The 17,513-nt window shown below is 42.5% G+C and overlaps 1 protein-coding gene across 2 annotated transcripts in view; it reads left to right on the forward strand.

Annotated features, from left to right (window-relative positions):
- clasp1a (cytoplasmic linker associated protein 1a) overlaps positions 1–17,513 on the forward strand; it is a gene marked incomplete at its 5' end in the record, with an annotated part of 114,158 nt that overhangs the window by 26,476 nt on the left and 70,169 nt on the right. For both annotated transcript variants that reach the window (XM_080019567.1, XM_080019568.1), the window contains 5 exons: positions 9,851–9,929; positions 11,770–11,873; positions 12,635–12,726; positions 13,749–13,824; positions 14,822–14,919. In XM_080019567.1, the coding sequence (XP_079875693.1) occupies positions 9,851–9,929; positions 11,770–11,873; positions 12,635–12,726; positions 13,749–13,824; positions 14,822–14,919 (449 nt within the window). The remainder of the gene's footprint in view (positions 1–9,850; positions 9,930–11,769; positions 11,874–12,634; positions 12,727–13,748; positions 13,825–14,821; positions 14,920–17,513) is intronic.

Raw genomic sequence — 17,513 nt, forward strand, 5'->3', positions numbered from 1 at the left:
GACAGAATTCACCTTCCCAGTTAATGTCAGGGGCAATTTGTGCAATTTTTTTTTGTATAATGTAGGGCTTGGTGGCATACGTTTACTTTTACATATATCAGTATAATTTCAGACAAAGACATACGTGTGTTGTTGTTGTTGTTGTTGTTGTTGTTGTTGTTGTTGCAAGTCTGCTCTTTAAGTGTTTTGTTGGCCTAAAAAACAACAATATAACGCGCTCGTCATTTAATTCACCCGTCAAGCTTTCTGTCCTAGATCTTCATCAGGATGTTGGACCACTGGAAGGTTTTGCAGTGAGATTGTCTGAGTGGGTCTCTTGCACCTATTTAAGGGGGGGCTTTCACCTCTTTAGATCGATAAGGATTTGCGATATATATATATGTGATATATATAAAAGAAAAAGTCACACCATATCCATCGTAACAAAAAATGCACAACATTAATGGGTTGCAATAGATATTGCATATTGAAACATACCACGTGATATTTTGGCGACCCAGCTGGCTTAACACGTCATCCTGGATTATTGCCAAACTGAGAAAGGTTAGTTGGGAAGGAAGGAGGTGTGTGCAGCCGGCTTCTTGTTAACCCTAACCTGAACGGACAGGTCGACCAGGAACACATTCTTATTCTGTGGAGCAGCTCAGAGGGGTTTTAGGTTCAGTTAAGTTAAATATTTCACCTTTAGATGTTCACACGTTTCCACTTTTAGCAAAGAATTACTACAGTAGCATAACAAGTACGTATAAGTACTTAAGTAATGCGTAACGTTTAGGAGTGAAGCCGTATTCGTCGTCAAACAGTAGTATCTGTAGTGCTTATGCTCATTAGTGGCCTCTGAATTGATTGTTTTTTCTTTGGTTTAGAAGTGCACCAGGAACATGGGTCCTCACTTACCAGGTGAATTTAGTCGGACCTCACTTTGATAGCAGTACGAGAGTGTGTGTGTGTGTGTGTGTGTGTGTGTGTGTGTGTGTGTGTGTGTGTGTGTGTGTGGGGGTGTGTTGTCACGCACAGAGGTAGTTTATAAATAGCTGTGGAGGAGTTTCATGCGGAGGCGATGCAGCAAAAGCCTCATAGGGCCCGCACACACACACACACACACACACACACACACACACACACACACACACACACACACACACACACACACACAGAACTACGGTTCATGTGGAAGTCCAGACCAAAGCAAAAACGTCACCCTGGTCCTGAACGTAGCACAACTGCTTTGGGGAATATCAGTCAGAAGGCAAAGAGACAGACGACAGAGACTACAACACAGACGGTCACAAAGGACAAACACACATTGTCTCACACACACACACACACACACACACACACACACACACACACACACACACACACACACACACACACACACACACATTATACACACAGACGCATTATGAAATTTCACATAGCCAAGCTGCAGCGTAGCCACACATACACACACATACACACGCACACACACACACACACACACACACACACACACAAACACACACACACTACCTAATTAACCAACTGCATTTGATAATGGTTGTGGTCGTGTTTTTTTTGCAGATAGAACGACATAGGACACAAGACAACGGAGAAAGAGAGAGAGACAGGAGGAGAGATGGAGAGACAGAGATAGAGAGAGACAAGCACACAGAGTGAGAGAGGGCAAGGGAGATGGGGGCTAAATGTGAGATAAAATGGGGGATGCTAGTCTGCGAAGAAGGTAGAGGAGGCGCAGGGGAGACGGTCAGTGTGTTGAAATACCTCACAGTGTTGGAATGTCTTGTTTGTTTGAACTACAACCCAAAGGAATGTATGAAAGGAGTCCAAATTAACAATACTGGGGTGCGTGAAACAACACAACACGTCAATAAACTTTGATAATGTGAAATACAACTTATCAATTGAAATAAATAAACTCTCCTTGTCCCAGTCTGCCGTTAGATGCGTTGTGCAGCGCCCTGTGGCCACGATGCCACTAAATTTAACTGAATTTTTCCAAACCTGTTGAGCCAGCGTGTGCTAGAAAAAGACAACTGAGCTACATTCAACAAGGCAAGTTGCTAAAATGAGTGAGAAAAGCGCTGTGTGACCGCTGGAATACTGGAAGGCATAGTCAAAACCATGGTGGAAAAACTGGTGGAGATGGAGTCAACCTGCTCTCCATACCCTGATTAAGCTCCACTTTCAGGTTAAGGAAATAATGTTTTCAATGTGTCAACATGCGTTTGGGAAAAATGCGCACCTTTACCGGTGGTTGCCATGGCGCCCGAAACAACTCTTTCCGGGTCAAATCAATGCGATTCAAGTGCAACACACTGAATGAGACGAACAAATTGCAAATGATGAGAAAGATGGTAACCCATAATGGTAATAATAAAAAATGTTGCATCTTTATCAAAAAACGTCCTTTCAAAGTGCTTTCCATTCATTAGAAAGTTCAAGAACATAAATAAAAGGTAGAAGTTTTAAAAAGGTTCGACACAGTCGACCAGGCAGACTGGTGTGTGTTTGCTGGCACGTGATCTCTGCTTAACATTTCCCACTTCTCCCCGTTCATCTTGGTCGCCGCCTGGCTCCCGTCCATCGGCCGTGGACGGCGTTGTCCCCGTCCTCCTAATGAGGCTGCTGAGGAGGTTTGGGAGGTTTTTGTCTGGAGGGCAGTGCCAAGTGTGACTGGAGAGCGCTGACTCACCATCTGCCCGGTCCTGGCTAAATGCTGGACTGTGCCAGTGTGCGATACCACTATCATATCACAGCTCCCCTGTATGCACCATATCACAGCAATACGGCAACACAGTCACAGTCACCCGTGTCTGATGCATACCCTCCATGATGGGAGAGCTGCCTGGTCCTCTGTGCAATTTTTTAAGCCTTATGAGTCATGAAGGTAATATAAGATAACACTTTATTAATCACCGGAGGGAAATTCAGGCGTTGCCACAGCAAAAACAAAAAAAAACGGTGCAGTCAAGAGTTGCAGATGAAAATTATATAAGAAATAACACAGACAGTATGTACACATCCATCTATATATATGGTTATACTAGTGAGCCCGATATCAGCAAGTAGCAATTTGTCTAGGTTACCAGTTAAGCCCTCTATATTCTTGATTTAAACCACACGTACGCATCGACAAGCGGCTGAGATGTGCACATTTTCCACACTCGCCTGCGTACTTTGCGTGTGACTGGAGGATTAAAAAGTACATCCATCAGGGGGGCAGACGAGGGCCGACCCCGGAATGTCTAAATTATAATTATCAAATCTATCTACTTGATACTATGGACGGAATGTACTTATTGAAAGTTGCTTAAAAAAAGCGCTAAAAGATATTTAGCAGGTAAAAAGCGTGCGCTAAGTAACGTAATGTAAGTAAGTAAGTCCAAAGTGTATTTGTCACATGTTCACTTGTACAAGTAAAATGGCAGAGAAAGGTTTTTTGTTTTTTTTTGTGCATGCACCCCAGCATGTGCTTTGGTGGTGGAGGGGGGTTGTATAAAGTTGTTTTTTAATTGGTATAGATACGTTGGTCATTGCGCTCTTAAATGTCTCTGTGTAACCCTAACTTTTTTAGAAGTTTTTCCCTCACTTGTTTGTTCTTGTTTGGGTTTGCTTTCGTTTCCTAGATCAATTCAGAACTTGCTTTTTGGGGGTAGGATGTGATTTTTTTTTTTTTTTAATTTGAACCTCGTATTTTATTGCTGTGGTGTGTTTGTCCAGATACTGTATCTTAAAATTGTGGTTGAAAGAATTCTATCACACTGTAACCAAGCACTGTTGTACTGAAACCTCTGGAAAGTGTGTGTGTGTGTGTGTGTGTGTGTGTGTGTGTGTGTGTGTGTGTGTGTGTGTGTGTGTGTGTGTGTGTGTGTGTGTGTGTGTGTGTGTCTTATTGAAAACAGTCCCACTACCAAGCTTTTTCTCCTGACTCGAAGGAAATCGCTGCCAAATGGAAGAAAGTGTTTTGTGTGTGTGTGTGTGTGTGTGGGTTCCTCGGTTGTGTGTTTTCATTGTGTGTGTCCTCCTCTAATCAGATGACGGGCCCTGTGGCTGTGGAGGAGGCATAATTTCGTTTAAAGCCCCCTCACCCTGACCCACAGCCCCCTTCCACATCTGAGTCAGAGTGGATGCAGGTACAGTAGAAGGGTTGAAGTGCCTTGCTTAATAGCAGCGCAGCTGTTTGAGGGAACCGGAACCACCGACTTCCTGGCTTTAAAACACTAGTCTCTAATATCAAATGTCTGTTGTGTCTGCTTTTCCCCCCTATTTGCTCCCATTTCCTGGGCAAAGCCTGTAATACAAATGAATATCACTTGCATTTTAATAGCCAATTCATCGTCAAATATATTGCAATTAACAGTTGAATTGTCTTAAATGTTCATTTTATGCCACCAGTGTGTTATGATACACATCCTCCTCATCAAGAAAATATTGGAAATTAAGAATTTTACACTTAATTTGCCTGATGTAACCGTTTTATTTATTGCGACATTTATTACATTGAATGAAGATTCCCACAAAATTTGGATTGAAAAATATATTTGGAGAATCTAAATATTTTATATTTAGATTATATATATTATATTTAATATATCATATTTTTATGTAATAATGGTAATGCTTGTGATGGCTCTGCGCGATGTGTCGCTTTTCAAAAATACAACATTTAATTCTTCACCTTTTGGGTCAATTTCTCCAACATTTAAACTGCGAAAGAACCAAATCCAATCCAGTAAACAGCTGATCGTACTCTTATTGACCTGAGAGACGCTGCTCTGCATCAGCGTGCTCCCTAAAATCTGAGTTCCTCAAACCGCCTCCCTTCCCTTCTTTTCCTCCTTCCTCCATTGACCCAGAAACATTTCTTTTTCTTTTCTTTTTTCATCCAAAGCACTAGTACCAGGTCATCGTCACCAGGGGATGTTGAATCCATCTTGTCCTTTTTACCGCAGTATGAAAGGTTATTGGAATCTATGGTGGAAGCGTTCTAAATATGCATATTGAGTGTTTAGGAGGAACAAATGGAAAGAGGGGACGATGGGATGATGATAGATTTTGGTTGCTGTGTGTGTGTGTGTGTGTGTGTGTGTGTGTGTGTGTGTGTGTGTGTGTGTGTGTGTGTGTGTGTGTGTGTGTGTGTGTGTGTGAGTGCGCGTGCACGCGTTTGCGTGAATGGGGCTGACAGAAAGACAGGCCTTGCCATCTGTCTGTCTGCATGGGGAATGGGGGTGGTGGTGATGGGGGTGCGTCCTCATCTGGACCGGACTATCTGGGCTGCAGGGAAAGTGCCTTTAAAAATTTGGTGACTTATTATCAACGTTCGGGGGAAAAAAAAAAAAGAGCAAAACATTGTGCACATTTTGACGATGTTTTTTACATGATCTATTATCTATTTTAAAGACAATAATAGAACTAAAAAACAACAATAGTGCAGGGCCTTAATTTGATAACTGACAACGCAAAAGGTTTCAAATATGACTTTTGGTGTAATACATGTAATTGACACTGATATTTTGGCACATGCCTCTCATACACACACACACACACACACCCACACACACACACACACACACACACTAGGAATGCAATTTTAGCGTTGACAAATCCGTGCTTGTCAGTAACAAAAATAAGTGGTAAGTAGCAAACGTTCAACCTAACCTTATTTGGTCTGCGGAGGAAATTTTGATTTTGCCAAAAATGAGGTGAATAAAAGGAATACTAAACTTATAAGCAATAGCAGTAAAATTTGTTCTGTGAAAATTGAGGTCTTAGTTTTTATAAATATGGTTCGCGCGCGCGTGTGTGTGTGTGTGCGTGTGTGCATGTGTGTTAGCAAGTCCTGTGTGTGAAGATTATTTGTTTGTTTGATATCCATATGTTCGCCTTAAGGCTGTGACGGAAACAGGTGGCACAGTTTTGTTCTTGAGAGAGAGAGAGAGAGAGAGAAACAGAGTGAGAGAGAGAGAGACTATAAAAATGCAATGACCACTCAGCATCAGAATCTGTTTATTGGGCCAAGTACTAATTTCATACACAAGGAATGTTTCATGATAGCGCATGGTGGGTACAAAAAGGGGGTGCAGGTGATTGCAGAGAAAGAGAGGTGGAGAGAGATGTGGACAGAGAACAACACTCAGACAGTTACACAGTGGGGTGTTCATATTAGACGTGGCCGAAGTGTTAAATCACGAGGTAAACTAATGACAAAGTCATCGCTGTGAACAAAACAGGTTTCCGACCGCTCTGAACGCTCCGTTTCCAAAGGTTTTTTCTACTTTGCGCGACGATTTCTTGAGATGGTCATCTGCTCCATCCCATCCGCCGTGGGTTTCTCCAAACAAAACCACTAAAAATAGTGTGGATTTATCTTAGATTTATTTATTTTTTTTATTTTATTTATTTATTTATTTATTATTTATGTTAACATGAAACAAAAGATCCCCGCGTGCAAGAGTCCCGGGTCCTTGTCTCCCAAAAGCCTCGAGAACGGCAACAAAAGTGGGAACAAACTTTTAAACGAGGCCTTGTAGATCTAATAGGGGTGAAGATTCAGCCACTGGATTGATTAGTTCTCGCCTCAAATTTGTTCAGAAACAGATTTTGGGGGACTGATCAGGGGAAATCCGTGAAAGTTCACAGAGCCCGGAGTTAAAGCTCAAACCCCATTGGCTCACAGAAGCGACGCACACTGAAACAGCCCGTTTTGTAACATCCTGGGTTTCGAGGCATTTCACAATGGCTCGAACGCATAATCAGAGCGGCATTTTCGGTAAAAAAAAATAAATAAAAGAGACACGCCGAGCTGGTTCGCGCATACAGGAATATTTACGACTCGTCTTTGGGCGAGTTGAGGGTTAGTTGTGGGGCAACAATAAACATATACTTCCTCCTGGGCATCGAGAAGCCCCCGTTTTCTACACGTAGCCGTGTTTGTTGTTTGTCGTCCTTCCGGAAGACTCCGTCTGCTTGGACTACTACTTCCTACCCCACTGGGTATTTTTCTCTCACCCTTCGTTGTTCCGGTGAGGGACTGCGAACCTCCTCAGCTGCCTCATTAAGAGGACGGTGGACGGTGGACGGGAGCCAGAGGGCGACAAAGATGAACAGAGATATGTGAGAGATGTTAAGCAGGGAACACACATCAGCAGGCGCACACCAGTCTTTCTGGTCGACTTCCTCCTCATCTGAGAGAGAGAATAGGATTTTACCCAGTAAAAAAAATATATATATATATATATGAAAATCAATATGGGGTCGGTCAACGTTTTTATTTTGAAAAATAACAAACAGAAAAAAACAACCTTAAATATACATTTAATAAAAAAATGCCGACGCTTAGGCAGGGGGCGGGGTCCCGGGGATTTTGTGTGGATGTTTCAGATTACCCTGAAAATCGCGGTCTTCACTTGGCTTATTCTCTCCGGTTTGCTATGGTGTAAGCTCATTAAAGACGGCAAGTGCGGAGCCTCCGCGGCCCGTTTTGAGAGAGGACAGCAGGACGGCTGCTTGGAAATACTTCGCATTTGAGACGAAACGTAAACCTAACTCAAGCTGCTTTCAAACACGCAGCTCACAGCCGGAGGTGGTCCGTGTCCGACGCGTTCGCGCCTACCGGTGCGTTCACACGGTGGTTTTCTTGGGTTTTTACTTTAGATCTATTTATTTTTGTGTCTTTCCTAACTTGTATGAAACACATTTTTTTAAACACAGCTGGGTTAAGGGACTGTCCTGTTCCGTCCGTCCCGTTGCTTTTTCCGTTGCTATGGTACATCATTTTGTGAAAACTGAATGTTTTTATGTAAATACTTAACTAGTAAATGATAAATCCTGCACTTCTGGTCTGTTTCCCGACCAGACTTTAATGTAGCCTGATCCCAGGCTCCTCCTGCTAGCATGCTGTAGTGTCCTTGAGCAAGACACTTAACCCCTAATTGCTCCTGATGGTTGTGTCCATCGGTGTTTGAATAATTGTAAGTCGCTTTGGATAAAAGCGTCCGATCAATGACTAAATGTAAATGATGTAAATGTAACGCAGTTTCGTTTTTTTGTTATTCTTTTAATAATTATTATTATTTTTTTCATTCATAAGGTTTTTTTGGGTTTTTTTTACAAAGTTTTGTTTTTTGATTTCCTGTGGACATTTATTTAATTGATAAAATTACACTGCACTGCAGAGGAAATGCAGACAATAACATTAGTGTAAAATGAATGCTCATTTAAGTTTTTTAGCAGCAATTTTGTGTCTAATTTGTTATTATTATTAAATTGTTGTATTTTATCAGATGCAAAAAAAAAATACATGATATCAGCCACCCCTCGCTCTAAATATCCGTATCGGCACCGGCCATTAAAAAACCCATATCGGTCGACTACCAATTATAATTGTTATATATATATATATATATGTGTGTGTGTGTGTGTCTTGAATAAATTGTTGTCGGGTCAATAAAGAAAATTTGAATTGAAATTGAATTGAGAATGACAGGGAGATTGTTTGCATGGAGGTCGGTGCTTTTGCTCCTCCTTCCTGTGAACACTCTGCTCCGAGCCTTTGTTTGGGATCTGTCATCAGGCTAATTACTGTAATTCCCTCCAGTCTGAGAACAAAGCACTGATCTGAGGATTAGGACACCAGCCCTGCTGCAGGTCTTCCATTCAGAAAATTGGTGCACACCCACAAAAAAAAACCCCAACTTTGCTTATTGTTGATTTTTGTCTTATTTCAATGCTTTTGTTAATTAGAGGTTTACACTTATTTTTATCACCAGGTTATTGTGGTAGCCAATGTTTTTTTTTTTATTGTTCATCTTAGGGTTATAGTTTATTTTTGATTGTTTTTTGTACATACCCTATTGTTCTGTCTTCGATTTAATCCTTATCTTCACTGTATATTGCCGATTTTCAGGTTATCCACAGGTTTATTGTGTATGGGCATTTCCTTCTTTCCATTAGTTTTTTTATTATGTTGGTTATTATTATTGCTGCTGTGACACTTAAATTTCCCCCTGGGGATCTATCCATCAAGCAAAGAAGCAAAGTTGAATAGAACAGACCAGCATAGAATAATATAATCCATTCAAGGTTTTATAAAAAGGGTTTTGGCTTTGTCATGTGTGACTTCTTAAGCCGACCTCAAATAAATGAAATAATCAAAAATACTTGGAACATGGTGTTTATTGCCTCATGACTGCAAAGTTCATAGGTTAAGGCTGTTAACTATGCTGCACACCCTGCCCTTCATTTATGTTGGACATGAAATACCAGTTCCAAAAATTGCACCAGTTACTGGGAGAACTCCCAGGTGATGCGTATGTGTTGTTATGGTGTCAGCAGGGCTACTTTCACCATGCGTTCATCAAGTAGCTCACTCACCCCATGACAAGGAAGGCTGCCAAAGTGAGGGTCAGTGTGGCTATCTTTGAAGGGTGCTAGGCTTTACGGTCATGGTGGGAAGATTATTGATGGTTTTTTTGGGGAGTGTTGGTTTTGTCAGAAAAAATTAAATGTATGTATATATATATATGTGTGTGTGTGTATGTTCTCAAGGTTTCAGGTAGAAAATTCCATGCAAAATGACATAAACATCTTGCAAATTGTGAAACGGTATTTACCCATAATCCTTTGCAGCCTCAATTTGAATAGAGCCTTGAACTTGGGAGTGGCTAAGATGCTTTTCTTCCCACTGAAGGGTAGTTATAAAACATACTCACTGGTGCTTAAGTGCTTTGTGTGTGAATTGGTTTTGATTTAAAAAAAAAATAATAATTAAAAAAATTCAATTCAAATGATTAAATAACCAGATGAAAGGTTCAGATATAAACCCTCGCCTCCTCCCGGTCTCCCCCAGGTGGCGCTGCTAGGTTTGGACCTCTTATCTGCCTTGGTGACGAGGCTACAGGACCGATTCAGGGCCCATGTGGGAACAGGTAAGGCTCAGCTAATGTGTCACCATATATAATATATCATCACTATAGTCTGGAAGGAGCCAAATCCCCTTCTACAGGGTTTTGTCATATTTGTAATCCAGGCAGTAACTCACACCTCACTGTCACCTTGTTGATCGATGATCCCCTTTTTCACCTTCTCTGTGATGTCACTTCACTGATTCCCTCAAACTGATTTCACTGATAATTCATTGTTTGGGATTTTAAAGTGGTAATCCGTGAGATTGTTTTGTTTAAAGAAATAATAATAATAAAAAAAGACAAGCAATCCCATATTTTATTCTATATTTATCTGACACTTTTTAGGAAACAGCCAATCAATGTTTTTGTGTCATGCATGTACTGTTCTATTCGCTGAGTCCATTGTTGGTGGCAGGGTCCGCCTTTCCTGGCAACAATGCAAAGATTGCGCAAAGAATAAAGCGGCGTAGCTATCTGCGATCTGTAAACTGTTGATATGGATAAACAAAACAAAACAACAAAAAAAAGAACCAACCACCTCGAGTGACCGAGGAAAACAAACAGACCGTCAACCGATCAGAAGAAGGCAAACTTTGGGGGAAAGAAAGTGACCGGAAGTCTGTGTCTCTGGGCCTTGTGGTGTGAACCAAACCAACACAGACCATCGTATGGATTTGCCGCTTTCAGGATTCATACTTTATTTAATTCAGACTCGGGTTGAATTGAAGTTCTGCGTTGTAATGCTCGCGTCACCTCCCCGGCAGCTCGGGGCTTTTCCCTCCTTTGAAGATTCCCCCTTGTTGTCCTTGGTGGGGTCAGGCGCAGGTCACACGTTATTTCCAAAGAATGTGAGGCGAGCTCTTCCCTGTGATCTCAGCAGGTTTCCCTCGGGTACTGCAGGGCTTTTGAGAATCATGCAATTTCTCTGGTTTTATGATGAGTCTGGCGTTTTCACTGCGGCGTTCCCACTTCGTTGTCGCTGCTTATTGCCGTTCTCACTCGGACTTTAGGCCGACTTGGCGGTTTGAATTGGAATGATAAAACAAATCAAATAGAGCGGTTCGTGCCTTCTCCGCTGTTTGAATGTGAATAGCGATCTGAATACACAGCCGCCCACAGCCTGACAACAATTTTACCTGCACGCTACTCGTTTTGACCGTTCTACAATGCGATGTGATTTGTATACTTCATGACCGATGGCTATATTGTCAATTAAAAAATCGCAAATAACTAAAGCGGAAAAGTATACATATGATAAAATAGTAACATATAAAGCAAAATAGTCAGAAAAGCAAATACTTAATTTAAATACTAAGGCATTTGTTGGATCAGAATCAGAAGAATCAGAATGACTATTTTGCCAGGTGTGTTTATATATACTAGGAATTTGTCATGGTGGTTATTGGTGCGCATCTACAGATAATGAGTCTGAGAAAATAATAACAAATAATAGAAAAAATAGAAAAAGTAAGCCAAATATACACAAATAGCCAAAAAAAACAAAACAAGAATGGTCATATATATATATATATATATATATATATATATATATATATATATATATATATATATATATATATGTAGAATATACAATGTGAAACTATGCACAGGATAAGCTATTGGTATAAATTATGATTATAAATAATTCTATGTATTTACTAGGTTTTTCAAGATGATGGATAGGTTGAATGCATCTATGTACAAAAACCCCATGGTTCCTCCAGAAGGAACTTGGCAATTGTGTCTCCAACATTTCCATTTGTTTTAGTTCTTAAACGTCTGTTTTGACCCCAGTTTTTCACACCAGAGTCCAAACATTGGCGTCATTGCTCACGGTTTCCCTCCGTTCTGCTCCTCTCAGTCCTGCCGAGCCTGATCGACAGACTGGGAGACTCCAAAGACCAAGTGAGAGACCAGGACCAGACGCTGCTGCTGAAGATCATGGAGCAGGCCACCACCCCGCAGGTAAAAGCACTTTAAAAAGGCACTGCATGCACCAGGACGTGACCTTTTTTTTTGGGCTGTAAACTGAAATATATGATTGTGGAAACATCAATCCTGCTCAGAATATGAACGTTGCTTTAAAAATGTGATTTTAATCGGCATTGTGAGAATGGTGTGAGAATGGCTCAGTGCACCACCTACTGGTGACTCTAAGTCACAAATACATAAAAAAGACGGGAGCGTTGACCAAGCGGAGACTGAAACCTCTGCCTTTTCCCAAAACTCAATGAATCAAGCCACGCCCCCCCACCACCCCTCATCCCTTGCCTACATCTTGGCGTTTGAGGCTGAAACCTAGAGGTGAACTTGCTCTTTAATAAATTTGAAATTCAAAACGCACTGATTGTATAGTACTGTATCCAAATATTCTGTGGCATCTATCTAACCTCGAGAAAAACAAACAAAACAAAAAGAAAACAGTGTGTGTGTGTATAGTCATGTCACGTTTATTTTTTTTTAGTCAACACTGACTTCTTTCTTTTTTCAAGGCAGCAGGTGATCTTTCACTCTGCACTTCCAATATTACCGCTGCAATCCCCCCCCCCCAAATCGGTCGAGGAAAAATAATATTGTTTTTGGAATCTCTTCTCAAAGTCGGGGTATGAGGTATCGGTATGGGTGTTGCGGATTTCCAAATGTAGCGAGCCCTTCCAAAACAAGAGAGAGAGAACCCCGGGGGGTGGTCCTCTGCCGCTCACCCATCCAAACCGTGTCCCCTGCAGTACCTCTGGGACAGGATGCTGGGAGGCTTCAAACACAAGAACAACAGAACCCGAGAGGGAGTGTGCCTTTGCCTCATCGCCACGCTCAACACGTAAGTCTCCTAGGGGGTAGAAGGAGTCGAGTAGTAGTCGTAATGTTACTAACCTAAGAGGAGGAGTAGTAGCTGTAATGGCCGCAGTGGGAGAAGAAGTGGTAGTCATCTCCATCAGGGGTAGTACTCATCAGGACAGCGATAAAAAGTCTAGTTGTAGTATTAAGAGTAGTAGTAGTAGTAGTGGCCATAGCTGGAGTAGAAGTAGTAGTGATGGTAGTAATACTACTAGAAACAGTATTTGTACTATTGGTGTAGCTATTGACATAGCGGAAATGGTGTTGGGAGTAGCAGTAGAAGTCAGGGTAGTGGGAGTTATGACACCAATTGTAGAAATAGTCTAATAACGTTAACAGTACTATTAGTACTAGGATTAGTTGTGATGACCATAGTGGGAGTAGAAGTACTGTTAATCGTAATAGCAGTAGTAGAAATGATAGTTGTAGTGGTGGTAGTAGAAATCATGAGAGTAGGAGTTAGGACACCAATTTAGGGTAGTAGTCATAATGCAATTATGAAAGTAGAGTAGTTGTAGTTATAACGGCCATGGCTGGAGTAGAAGAAGCATTAATAGTACTAATGCATGGCCCACTTTCTAAGACATTTGAATGGCACAGGTTAACAAAATGTCAACGATTCAGTCCTTAGCACGCCCTCTCAAAATAATAGAAGGCGAAACTGCAGGTTAAAGTCACGCACCAGGGGAAGACAGTGCATGTGCCCTGAAGCCCCATTCGCTGTTTATCCAACGATTATTAATATTACACGTGTGGCGTGTCCAAATTGCACCATATTCCACACTGCACGTCCTTGGGTCCCCAGCGATACACTGGGCAAGTGTGAAGTAGATCAGATGAACGGTTGTCGGGATAATCAAAGAACAGACAGTCAGACAGTTATAGTATTGTTAGATTAGTATTAGTAGTAGTGGTAATGCAGCAGTGGTTGAGTGAGTACCATCTTGTAAGAGAATATTAATGTTTTCCCAAACCAGGTGACTTAAAGGTTTTTCTCCCTTCCAGGCACGGTGCCCAGGGTTTGACCCTCAGTAAAATCGTCCCCCACATATGTAACCTCTTGGGGGACCCCACCAGTCAGGTAAGCCCTCCTTTCCGAATATAATTTGACAATTTGCGAGAAATATATTTATAGAAAGGTGTCGGGTTTCTCAAATACAATGTCTTTGAATACCCATTTATCACAGTTTGACAGAGACAGAGAGCCCTGACCCCTAAACCCTTAATGGGCAAGGGTAAAAAGGCACAGAGAAAAAGCATCCTTTTATCAGTATTTGGCAATATGATGTGCCAAATAATGCAAAATGGAGGTATAAAGTTGAACCTGGATCTTGTCTCGCTCACTTTGCTGTGTCATGGATCAGGCCGCTCCCTGCGCAGACACAAAGGAGCGGTGTTTCCTCAAGGCTGGGGAGCCCCCTAGTGTCGAGGTGGAGTAACTTTCTCAGCGCCAGACACCAGTGGGAGTTTCTTCCTGATACCTCGACGTGTTTCAAGGGGGGTTGTGACATTCAAAGTAATGAAAAGTAAATAATATGACGTTCAAGGGGCAAAAACGTTCATTGAAAATCTGGCGTTCGACGATGTCCGCCAAGCTGAAGGTTGCTTAGAATGTTACACAATGAAACAGGAATTTAGGGGATTAGAAAAGGTCCATTTATGAAAGCTTAACCTCCAAATGAACACATTACGAAAGATCACATGCTGAAAGAATGTAATCGCTGCAGTCAGGCAGGAACGGAGAAAAAACACTAAACCATGCATCATTTCACTCAATACAATATTTTTGACCTGGTTGTTTGTGTACAACAGTTTGCCCTGTGATTAATGGTGTGTTTTCTACGAGACACATGACGCAGAACAGCCGCATTTAAAAGTGAACATGTGAATCCCGTCGTCATCGCCAGCAGGCTCAGACTGGGTTCATATCGCACGCCCAACTGCCGTTCAATGGAAACTCTGCAAAAGCGTCGCAGGAAATTAGAGCCTTTGTACGGACGGTTAGCTGGCGGTCGGCAGGGATTCCTACTTGCTCGTCGTCATTATAATGTGCTGTTGTTTTGTGTTTTGGTGATAAGGTGCGTGACGGGGCCATGAGCAGCCTGGTGGAGATCTACAAACACGTTGGAGAGAGGGTCAGGATGGACCTCAGCAAGAAGGGGCTGCCACAGTCACGGTACGAGGGCTTGTCTGGCTGAGCGACTGGTTAAATGACAAAGGGGGTTTTCTGACTGAACGGTTGGTTAGCTGGTGTACTGACTGTTTGATAAGATTGACTGACTAACTGGTTACCTACCTTGGGGGCTGACAGACTGATTGGCGAGCTGGTTTGCAAATGGACTGACTGGTTGACTGATAAGCCAGCTCATTGGCCAATTGACTGATTGGTTATTTAGCTTGTTAGGCTGCTGACTGGTTTTCTGGTTGACTGATTGGTTGACTAATAACCAAACAGAGTATTTCCAGTAGGCGTAAACGCATCTCACACAGACAATTTCCGGTTGTGTGTTACATTTGTGTAGGACAACTCCGGACCTGATTATCCGGACAATGTCTGCAGTCAGTGTGTGAAAGCAGTTTAGGGGTTCGTCCATTCACCCTTTTTTACTTTAACCACCTAAGACATTTTTCTCCTTCCAACATGGCAAAACATTGATCAAAAAGGGAAATGATCAAGTCTCTTTTCTTTAGTATTGGAAATGTTTTTCTCTTGGTGTTCAACTTTATGCTGTGGAGGAGCCTACATGCTACTGGACCCATATCATCCATCCATCCATCCATCCATCCATCCATCCATCCATCCATTATCTATACCGCTTATCCTCTTGAGGTCGCGGGGGGGCTGGAGCCAATCCCAGCTGTCATGGGGCAAAGGGCGGGGTGCACCTGGACAGGTCGCCAGTCTATCACAGGGCCGACATATAGAAACAAACAACCATGCACGCTCACATTCACACCTACGGTCAATTTTTTAGAACCCATATCATGTGAACAAAATAATCAAAACATTACTTAAGAATATAATAAACGACATAATTAATAAATGTAAAATAATCGTGATCTATAATATTAGGGCCCCTAAACAGGTCCAGGGGAAAAAGGGAAGTAACACAGTACCATAACCCAAACTAAAGGAGTGAGTGTTTTAATATCGCCCCATGTAAATCAAGTGATCCCAACCCTATCTAGAAAATAACAACAACCAAACGACCCCAGGTTACCCAACGAAAATACAATACTGAACTACCTAACTTGGAATAAACATGAGGAAAGGGGGGAGACAAAAAAGCACAACAACGTAACAAATGTTGACATAAGCAGCGCGTCAAAGTCTGTCCGGGGCCCAGCCTGGCCTCCCCAGGCCGTTATGTATGGTCCAGTCTTCATTAGGTGCCTCGTCTGAGCTGGTCTCGGGCGCCAAACTTCCAGGGGGGGCCGGACCTCGAAGCTACAGAGGAGAGGAAAGGCACGCACGAGCCTACATACAGAACCGCCACGATTGACATGGGGACGTACTAATAAAAATCACACACACACACACACACACACATACACGCCCACACACACACGGAGGCGACTGGGCGGTTAATGGCATCTGCTGGTGGCAGCCTCCCTTGAGGGCTTCTGCCGCTCTGATCGCCACCATTTTAAAATACTTTTACTGCAATGGCCACAGGCGGCCAATCACAAAGCATTCGGAGACATCTGCAGTGAGGTCTCTTCCTGCCCGGCGTCCCCTTTGATTTTCGTCCCCATTTGCTTATCCCACACTACCAGTGTGGTCCGTTCCTGCAGGCCCCACCAGGGCCCCACCAGGGCCCCCACGTCTGCCGCCCAGCTGCTTTTCCAGATCTGGAGGGGACATGGTCTTTGTAAAATCAGATTTATTATTATTATTTGCTATGACTCTATACATTTGTATGTTAATAAAGCGTAAAGTGGCTTGTCAATCCTAATATAAGGGCTCTATCAGCTCACTTTCTCATTCCCGCTGACTGCAAACATGGAGAACCCAAAAATACGGAGTATTGTCACAAACCTCCTCCATTGTCTAGAGATGAAGGCTTTTCTTAATTTAGTTCCATCATCACAGAGACCAAAACACAAAACACACCGGTCATATGGTACTTTTGTTTTCTAAAGCAGGCAAACCCCATATTCGCCATATTCACCAAGACTCCGATTCCGGCCCCTTCGCAATGAGGCGGACTTTGAACTGATTTTGGGCTACAGCGAAGAGAAAAAAAAAATAATAATAATAATACTTCTCGTGCCACTGAGTGTTTTTTTTGTTTTTGTTAACTGCTTCTGAACCCAGAGCTTGTGTGGCTTTGTGCATCACCAGCATAAACAAGAGGGCTACACTAGCACATGGTGGGCGGGGGGGGGGGGGGTCCAGAGCTCCCCAAAGGAAAATAGTATCACCTTTTTCAAACCCAGTGAGGTATTCCATTCTTCTCTCCCTCAACAAATATTTATGAACGTGCCCTCAGGCAAGGCACTTTAACCCACACCTGAACTTAAACGGAGCTTCTCCACAGCGACCCAACTACGACAGGACCCTGGACCAGGTCTGCTCACCAACAGAAATATCCCATCAACCTGGACTGGTTCCCAGTTCATTTGGAACAGAGACCGACGGTGCTGGTGATCAGAGCAGTCAGGGTGGAGGTGCAGCTACAATCTGTCCACCTGCTCCACCATCTGCACAAACCTAATCCAGTTAGTCTTGATTTGTGAGCAATTAAAGCCGTGATCAGAAGGATGCAG

The sequence above is a fragment of the Zeus faber genome (genome assembly GCF_960531495.2).
Source record: "Zeus faber genome assembly, chromosome: 18".
Taxonomy (NCBI): Eukaryota; Metazoa; Chordata; class Actinopteri; order Zeiformes; family Zeidae; genus Zeus; species Zeus faber.